This window comes from Montipora foliosa, chromosome 7 (genome assembly GCF_036669935.1).
Source record: "Montipora foliosa isolate CH-2021 chromosome 7, ASM3666993v2, whole genome shotgun sequence".
Classification (NCBI taxonomy): domain Eukaryota; kingdom Metazoa; phylum Cnidaria; class Anthozoa; order Scleractinia; family Acroporidae; genus Montipora; species Montipora foliosa.
In genome coordinates this window covers 14,032,799-14,042,798 of record NC_090875.1, presented here as the reverse complement: position 1 = coordinate 14,042,798, position 10,000 = coordinate 14,032,799, and the positions used below count along the sequence as shown (strand labels likewise).

Genomic DNA, 10,000 nt, shown 5'->3' with positions numbered 1-10,000 from the left:
AATACAACTAAAGGATTTGAAAAAAAAAAGGGGTTCTCTCAACGCTAGTTAATCTGCATGCATTTATTTTTTGCGGCTAATACAGTAACATGTAGGAGTCATGTTGATGCTGTGCCGAGCAAGCGGAACAAAGATTATACAGAATACATCGGACTTACTATTAAAGAGTTTGTCCTTTCTTCAAGGTGAAAACAACAAGAACTGACACATTTTAGGAACATGGGAAAAATAAACTGAACTATCGGAAAATGTGGCTCTTTGAGAGTACACGTCCCCCAACAACAAAATATTAATTTCAATATACACATAAAAATCTAGATAAGCATTTAAGAATAAAAATTAACGAAATATGTTTTAAACAACGTTTCGATGTCGCCAATGATGACATCATTTTCGAGTGACAAAACAAAACCTTTAACCTGACTAATTAATTTATGGGGTGTGAGGTTAAGCAAAGAGAGATGTATGTATGTTAAGTATGTTCAAATTAAACGAATAGTTTTGGGCGAATAGAGTCCGATTGCGTGTTCAAGCTTGGTTTCTTCTTTACTGTCTCATAAATTAGACAGTCTAGTTTTCTGTTGCATTTCTTCAGGACGGTTGCCGACAGTTAAATTCCGTGCTCCTCCTTGAAATTAAAGTGCTTTCCGATTGCTGAAAAACGGTGTTCATCAATACGTTGGTGCAAGTACCGGCTAGTGTAACCGACATACTCTCTCTCATTCTACCCCCAACCCCCAGTCCCTCGGAGAGCCTGCTCGCGTGCTACAATCTTGGACATTTCAAATTGAAAATGAAGACCACCCCTCCCCCCAATTCCAATGATGAAAAAATGGCGGACTCCAACATGCACGCGGATTCATCATTGATTTTGTGGGGAGGGGAGTGCTAATTTTTCATTTTATTTTGTCCAATATTGTAGCATCGCACAGATCACATTGATAATTATACACCACGCATTGTTGGTTAATTAGAGGAGGTTTCGGTTCAAGCAGTTTAAGAAAAATCGTCAAGACGTTTTATCGACAATGTTACTTCTTTAGCGCATGTGCAGTTTCAACTGGCATGTTACTTTTATTGGGCGCTTACAAACTGAATTTTCCGTTACAGATAATGTTAAAGCAAGGAGTGACTAATACGTTCCCAAGCTCAGGTGCGTACAGATTGAGATTAGTATTAAATTCTGTTAAGTTCAAATTTCCACAAGCGGTTTATAAATCAAATCCATATATTAAAAACCCGACAAAACTCTGAAACCGAATTTAATTGGATCAAATGGAATCGCGACATTTTCAGGATCTATGTTGTAATTTTAAGTGGTTATCTCTGAATGATGAAAGGTTGAAAAGATTTTCCACACAAATGTCCTTTTTTTCTCTCCAAAGGTCAAGATAACAGCGGTGTAGCGTGGAACGTGGAACGTGTGACGCGTCTTAACACGTGTTACTCATGTGAAGACACATTGGCAACAAAATATAAGTTCCGTCACGCGCCGATATTTGTGCAAGAGAACGTCGACGCTCGACATCTTCAAGAGCTACTTTTGAGTCCTTTATGAAATCTATTGCATGTATATTAGAATTTCAAGATTACATAGTCCATAAAGTCACGAGAAGCAAGGTAGAAATGCTTTGTCATGGTTCGAGCACAAACAAGAAAGAAGCATGAGAGAGTCACGTTGGTGCTCAGAGCGAATAAAGCGTAAGAGTTAGGACTTTGAAACCGCCGGCCACACTCCAGTTGCCACAATACATTGGCGATTCTTTTCGTCCTGAATAAATGCCTATGCAATACGCCAGACATCGATAAAAATCGCTTTGAGAGCCTTAATCGTGAAGATCGCTCAACACTCAGCTTTCGATATTTCAAATGTCGAGTGCGAGTTCGTAAATCATCGCGCGATTTACATCTTCCAGCCGAGTTCTAAAGCACCTTGCGGGTGGCATGTCACGCAGAATTCTACACCTTTGATAATTGTTCTACTTTTTTTAAAAGAAAAACAAAAGATGCTAACTCTCAGTTCGGCGAAACTCGAGAGAACCTCCTTCCAAACCATTGTATTCTGTGAAGTGCTATTAAAATTGTACATTTCAGGAACAGAACACTTAATCGCAGTCACGCAATATTTGCAGAAGTATAATTCCAAAACACGCAGTAATATGGCCCACGGGAAATCTCATTTTTGCTTTGCAATACAATGTGCAATATCCTTTTGCGAGATTAATGAAGAAAGTTCCGTTTTGAATCGATTTCTTGAGAAAATATTCCCGTAGTTGTGATGTAAAAATATTATTCAGAATGACTTGACGCTAACAGCGACGAATTTATCATCAAAACATTTGAAAAGACAAACTGAGGCAATATTCTTGAGAACGCTTGATAACAAAACAGCGAATATGAGAACTAAGAATAGCGATCAGAGATAAATCTCTAAATGTCACTCGCGTTCATGTGAAGCTAAGTACCACGAATTAACTCGTAAAATAACTTTAAACAACAGTAAGTGCAAAGTCCTGTTTTGTTTACGTCAGGACAAAAAGCCTGCAATTTTTAAAACGAAAACCTAATGAAAATGTTGGTATTGCCACAAAGTTTGTTTGTTTGAGGAGTAAATGGTTTTATTTCCGCTCTGGCTGAGTCCGTCTTTTCCGTTTTACGTTAAGATAAAGTTCATTCATGCCAAAAGGTCACGCAACCGTACCGGCGTATTATTTTCCCGGCGATTTGATTACAACATTTGTACTTGAGAAAACTGGTTGAAAACGTTGATCAACATGAATTCCTCGATTGTAAGTTGTGAAATTGTCATTGATAATTTTCGAATAAAACCAAATAGAGAGAAGACTGCTTGTACGGTTTCAGTTTCTCTCTATTACGGTTTTGAGTTGCAATGTTGTGCGTTTCTCTTCCCGGTGTTTTAAATTGCGAGCGAGACCTGTTTAGTCAAATAATATTAGAGCATGTCACTTAAGGTTTAAAAAACTCCAAATTGCGTGGCAATTCTGCCCTTAAGCTTAATTGTGAAATAAAAACTAATTCACCAATTTTTCTCTGAATTGATATCCACAATGAAACTTTGTCAAATCTTACTATGACTAACCTGAACTGTCGATTGAACTACTCCTCGACAACGAACGATGAGAATACTGCGGACGAATATACTGAAAATTGAATAGCAAATATCAATACCTCTAAATTAAAGTTAGCAAACTATTCAAAACTCACATGAGAGCAGCGAAAAAAATATCGTAATCACAAAGGCTGTTGCGTGCGTGCAGAATCCGCAACAAGCGTGGTCGTTACCTCGATTAATTCCCTTCAAAAGTTGACGCTTTTTTTACCCCGGGTTTTGCTAAATTTCCCATCATTAAATAACTTTTTAATGTTTCCAAGTAGTAATAACAGAACCATTGTCACAAAATTGAGCTTAAATAGGTTTATAAAACGCTCGTATATAAGAATACCGTCGTTCGCACGAAGGTAACTTTAGTGACAATGGCTCGGAAACAAAAAGCTCCTCTAAACAAGTGAAATTGATTCTCCGTCCGCTTGTATCACATCACCCTTTTCTCTGATCTTAAACAATTTAACGAAAAGAGCCATGGTATCGCTTGTTAATTTAGCATTTGTGTTTCAGCTTCGTCCCAAAATCGCGTGAGCAATAGGTTATGAAATACATCAACTACAAGCATAATTTCTCTCCTCGACGCGACCGGATGTCGCAAATCAAGGAAAGGAGAGTAAGGGACAGAGAAAACTTACTTTTCTACTTGGAGTATTAGATTCAGGCTCTGGTTTAGGAGTCTTCGCCGAGTAAGAGCTGATGGCGAAAGAGTTTTTCCTATTCCACATAGAATCCGACATGATGAAGTGATTTCGTTCAACAAAGGTCGATTCGACGAAGTCCTACCGGCATCATGTATATTTCATTACTCATCGAAGTTGCAATGTCCTTTTATATAACTCATCATAATGGTTTACGAAACCGAGCCTTCAGTATATATTGCCTGGTGATGTCACATCACTGTGGCAACCGCGCGGGTATTGGAAAGAGACAAAAAACAGCCTCAAAGTTGATATGGGAATTTTAAATGGCAAGTTTTGAAACGTAACTTTAAAATATTGTGACATATTTGGGCACTGTATTATATTCGATTGTTTTTGTTATAGTATTATTGTATTTATCTGCGTTGCTTTATCGCAAAACTCTGACTCAAAAAAGATGAAGCGAGATGCAACAATAATAGTTTCGTGATCTTGCCATTGGTCGTTGACTGATGAAAGGCAATTTGCAGTTTTAAATACAAATATTATTTGGGAAACTTAAGTACAACGGCAAGAAAAATATTTCGAGTGTTAAAATATTGAGGACTTTGGAGTCATTACAAATTTTGACTTTTTAGGTTCCAATCTCATTGCAGTATCCAGTTAAGTTCAGAGTCAGACAAATAAGCCACATCACTTTATAGAGGTTTATATTGACCTTTATAGTGATGGTTTATTCCTTGACAAGGTCACGAAATATTTTTTAGTTATTTTTTAGCCGTTCTTTGTTCGTCTGGTTAATAATAATTTCGGATTCTCGTAAGAAATTATGAAGCCAGTGTACTGATCTTATTTTAATTCGTTCAAAGTTCCACCACAAGTCAAAGATCGCACCGATCTTTTCAAGACCGATATAAATAAATTAAAGGGTTTTCGAGCTGCCCACTCAGGTCCAACATACAGTTACAACGTCTAGTAGTCAATACTTTTTAAATCTAATACTTGAACCTGGACTGATTAAGTTGACCGCGATTATTTTAAAAGAGATTAATATTTAAGTTTTTGATTAAATTGGATGAAGATTAAGACATCAATGAAAACTGGAGCGAGGAAGGACGGACGGAAGGAAGTTAGCAGGAAACTCTCACAGAATGTTTTGTAGAGATATCGAAACAATCTCTGATTAAGGCTCTTCACTTAAGTAAAAATAACCGGTTCCTTGTGATGAAGGTTTGCAAAAGAACAGAGAAGAATACGCTAGCACACTACGATAAACTTGAGAACAAAGCCTTAATCCTGTCACATGCTACCGAAATATATCAAGTGGTGAGGAAACACAGAGGAAGCACTGATTATTTCGAAACAACAGTTTCGAGAAATAGAGTGTTGGGGACCTATTATTAGGTACCCAAGGGAGACATTAACAATATAATGACGACATATCTTGAAACAGCCATCGATTCTGGTAACATGTGACAGCGGGCGATATAGGGCTAATAGTCTGAAAAAACGAATCACAAAACACCTGTAACGATATCTACGTAGCATCTATTGAATATCGATACAAGTGATGACGATATGAGTGATGACGCATGGAAGAGACGTTTCGTCTCAGTACAAACCAATATCCTATATCAAAACCAACATTTTATTTTGACGTATGCTCCTGCTAAGAACAGCAATACCGTCGATAACACACGTGGCGCGCCTTCTCGAAGTTATGGCGCGCGAGGACACGCAAGGACACGAAGGGTACGTGACTGAGGTGATCACTCTTCTCTCTTGAGCACTTGCCACGGCGACTACGATTGACGTTTGGGAAGACGTACCTCTCCTATGGACACACACACACAGGGACTTGTCAAAAATTAGCAGGGGAGGGGGGGGGGGAGACTTTTAGTAAAGCGGCGAAAATAAAATGACCCTCCCTAGGTAAGGAATTGAAATGTCTTGACCTTCACCTGGAACTTACCGTAAAATTCTTTGACACTCCCCTCCAAAAAAAAAATTGTTATACATTTGTAGAAGAAAAATGGTTCAGTACAAACCTAACATACAAGTGATATCTCTGTTGGAGACAGGACCAAAAAAACTTTTGCCTCAACAGGATGACAATAGTTTCTACCACCGGAAATCAAGATACACGCACTACGTTCAAAACTATCAACAAGTTGTCTTGTTCATATGCCAGGAAATATTTTGCATGGCATGATTTTCATATTGTACCTTGTTTGTATTCGTGTTATAATGGCTCACTTTCTTGTGACCCTCCCTGTTTTGCTGTCTACTTTTTTCATGGCCATCCCTCTTGAAGGGCTCAAAAAACTGTGACCCTCCCCGGTTTTCCACCCCCACGCCCCCCCCCCCCCCTCCTCCCCTGCGAATTTCTGACAAGCCCCTCAGCTCACAACTTCTACGACCCGAGATAAGATATCCCAGTAAATGTCTAAAACCTACGGAACGCATATATTGGTCCCCATTACATCCCATGAGTACTAACGTTTCTGCCGTGTAACGGCATATAAGGACTAAAGAATTTGTTCACGATATCTGGGGAGGCAAATGTGGTGAGTCAATATATCATGTAGAAGTAGCTGCTGACAACAAGCTATTTAAGCACCTGGCTTTCACACTGTATTTGCTTGACAGGACCCATGATCCTGAGCCTACAACTCTACTGTGTTCGTGTAACGGCGTTTTCGCAGAGCGATTTATTTTTAGATTGAATTTCCTGCGAACGAGACTCCCACAGGAGCCCGATGACCAATTACAAGAAATTAAGCTGACGTCATAGGGTCAACGAACCAGAACTGCCTTTGTTTTTTGACCTAATTCGCGGGAAGGGCTAGTCTAAAAATAAACCTACTCGTGAAAACACCGTTTCACAGACGCTGTATGAAAGTTGCACGCTCCAGATGGGCTCCTGTGCTTGTTTGATAAATAAACAAAGAAACACCTCTAACTGTCAAATCCCCTCTTACACGTGGTCTTAATGAGTATCGAAGCAAGTACTTGAGAGTTGCAAATCTTCTCTTACTGATTGGCTAAAATATCACGGCCGCGCCACAATCTCAAATCAGTGGGGTTGTGCCTCGCTAGCACGCGTCAATTTTCCCGCTCTTCAAGTTCGGATGCATGTGTTTGCTTGTCTTGGTACTATGCCGACGTCAGTGACGCTATTGCTTACGTTATTAACGCACGTGCTTGTGTGTAGAGGGCCAGTCGTAATCAACAAACTGGACAGGGGACACTTGCTCAAAGCCTGGTTAGGGCTAACCGTTGTTTAAGAGATACCAAAACCTATAGGTTTCCATGGTATTTCATTTATCGCTGGTTAGCACTAACCATGCTTCGAGCAACCAGCTAGGGCCAGATTGTAAGCCTTTTGCGTTTGATAGTCGGCGAAATACTAGACATCTAATAAATAAAGCTAATTGAACTGAGTGGAGTGCAATTTAATAATTTGGTCTGAAATCATACTGATTTCAAAATCGAACGAGCGCGAGTTCGATTTGATATCACAAGTATGATTTCAGACCAAAATTGCACGACACAAAGTTCAATTACCACTTTATTACATCCATTTAGAAATCACACAATGATTATTTAATCGCTAAAATACAGGATTTTAGTCAGTGACAATATTTTATTGATCCAGTTGGGAACGAAAGTTGCAAAATTGGTCACACAGTGGTTTTCTTTGTCTTTCATTTTCCTGCAATTTGATTGGTTACCTTAAACAAGCCTTGAAATCTGATTGGTTGTTTTGTTTTAGTGGACCATTCTCATTGGCTGGGGAAATGGTGCGATTTAGAGCAAAAATAGGGCGATTTGGGAATAAATCGCACTGCTGAGAGCCAATCAGATTGCAAGGATCACCAGTGATTTCTAAATGGGTGCTATAAAGGCCAAAACACAATAGGCGCAACGACAGGTCTCTGCGAGAAGTCGCTCCGTGTGTACTACTTGCAAAACAAGTCGTTGCGACACGACGCCTGTTCGGTGCACCATCCCAGTCTCCACCCAAATAATAGGGAATTTAAGAAACGACTACGACAACGCCACAAAGCAATAACATCATTGGTTAAAAGAGCATAAATAATCGTGCTGCACGTGCAGCACGGATTTTAGCAAGTATGTTTGCGGTCCTCTGCATAACGACGACGTGAAATCACCAAATTTGAGGTTTTGACGACAACGTAAGCATGCAACAGAGAATCCTTCATCCTCTATTTTAACTTTGAAACCGCTCGAACGGATTTATTGTTAGGATACTTTGCCCACATTGTACGACGCGAACTAGACTGAATAATCGCGAAAGACTTACGATAGAGCCAAGTTATATTTTGAGGTGACATTTTCGTCGACCGTCGCCGTCGTAGATCTTAAATTCCCTAATGTTTACTGTCTACAATGGTTACTGAAGCGTGCTAAGCCTGGTTTTCACTAGCGAAACAAGCATAAACACAAGAAGCATACGCAAACTCAGTAGTTTGTTGTTCATTAGAGCCTTTTGTTAGAAAAATAGACACTAATTAACAACAAATAAATGCTTATGCTTGCGTCGCTAGTGATGAAAACCAAGCCTTAATGTAGAGTGTCTAGATTTTCATTTAATTATATTATGTTCGCTGGTGCTGTTGAGGGTTTGACTGTTCGCACTTGTCACACGGCGGCCATATTGTCCCGCGAGACCAAAAAAGCTTTGTTTTACCACGCCAAGCCTCACCCCCATGGTTTCCACTGCGAGGCTTGGCGTGGTAAAACAAAGCTTTTTTGGTCTCCCGGGTCAATATGGCCGCCGTGTGATAAGGGCGAATTATCGTCAATTTAGGACGCTTAGCGCTTGATAGGGATTATGGGAAATGAATATCTATTTTTAAAACCCGAACCCCCTATGCCTGAAGTCGCTGGGAACCTGGAAATGTTCGATTTATAATCCTTTCACTTAAACAGTAAACTAACACGTCGCTAACTGCCAGAACATAGTTTTTTTTTTTATATGCCAATATATTTTTTTCTTCCGAATGCCCCTGTAAACGTGTATTATCACCCGCTAAGAAAATGTCGGTTACCAAACCTGAAGAGAAAGCTAACCATTGTAAAATCAAGCACTAGACTTAAACACTGTTCAGTAATGATTTTATATACGTATACTAAATACTGTTGGTAAATAATCGGTACAATTATCAGCCAATTGAGCTTTAGTGGTTAAGTGGATAAAAACAGTTCCTTCAAAGTGGGTGCTTCGGGTTCAAATCCTGTCCGGGAATGTAACATTTACTTCTTTTCTGCTGGAACCCCCAAGAGCACCCGCGATCATAATGAAATGAAAATCTAGATACTCTCCATTAACAGGCTTCAGTTACCATAGACCTTATTGCAAATACGGCGGCCATTTTGATTTCTGTTTGAAATAGCTATTAAGAGATGCCCAGGGGGCAAATGCATATTAATTTGCCCCCTGAGCATCCCATAATGTCTTTCGAAACAATAAAAATCAAAATGGCCGCCTTATCTGCAAAAAGGTCTATTGTAGACTGTATACATTATTAGGCGGGAGATTGGGTAGGGTGCACACGCAGTAATATCGTATGAGGGGGAATGTGAACTAGTTTTGTAATTCAATGTGGTGGACCATATGGCGCTCTCTAATTGGTTCATTTATATCTTGTCGCAGAGACTTATCGTCGGAATTGTACACACAGTGCGACAACGCTGCTTTCGCTAATTTTAATTAAATTTGTCGCTGCGAGCAGCTTAACTCCCATGAGTCTCCAGTCGGAGAATCTTGAGCACTCGAATTTTTCCGAGTGGTCCCCGAGTATCACTCGGATTCTCCGAGAATTCCCGGATTTTTCCGAGTATTCCCGCTCATGTGGGAAAAAAAAAGATACGTTTCTTCTTTCGTTTATCGGGGTTAGCATTTCACATTTCATCATCCCCGTCACTATAACTGCGAGAATACACTATTTTGACAATGTCGGTCTCAGCAGTACGGCCTGGCTCCAACGAGTCTCCGATAGCTCAGCGGTAGAGCATCGAAACTAATAATCGGTAAGTCGACGTAGGTTCGACTTCCACGAAGGAGCACTCGCATTTTCTCCGAGTGTACGCGAGTTGATCAACATCGGCGGCGTTAGCACGAAGCATAACTTTCTGCTGAGTGCAGCCCATAAGTTCTTTGTAAAATTAACAAATTGTACTGCAGCGGTCTTAAAGAGATTACACGATA

General features: G+C 39.8%; 1 protein-coding gene across 1 annotated transcript in view; it reads right to left on the bottom strand.

Moving 5' to 3' along the window:
* Positions 1 to 3,988, bottom strand: part of LOC138010665 (S-adenosylhomocysteine hydrolase-like protein 1) — a 34,545-nt gene extending 30,557 nt beyond the window's left edge. Inside the window, exons 1-2 of the mRNA XM_068857641.1 lie at positions 3,763 to 3,988; positions 3,101 to 3,161 (exon numbers count right to left, since the gene is read on the bottom strand). Coding sequence (XP_068713742.1) covers positions 3,101 to 3,161; positions 3,763 to 3,864 — 163 coding nt within the window. The 5' untranslated portion in view covers positions 3,865 to 3,988. The remainder of the gene's footprint in view (positions 1 to 3,100; positions 3,162 to 3,762) is intronic.
* Between the last annotated feature and the right edge of the window lie 6,012 nt (positions 3,989 to 10,000).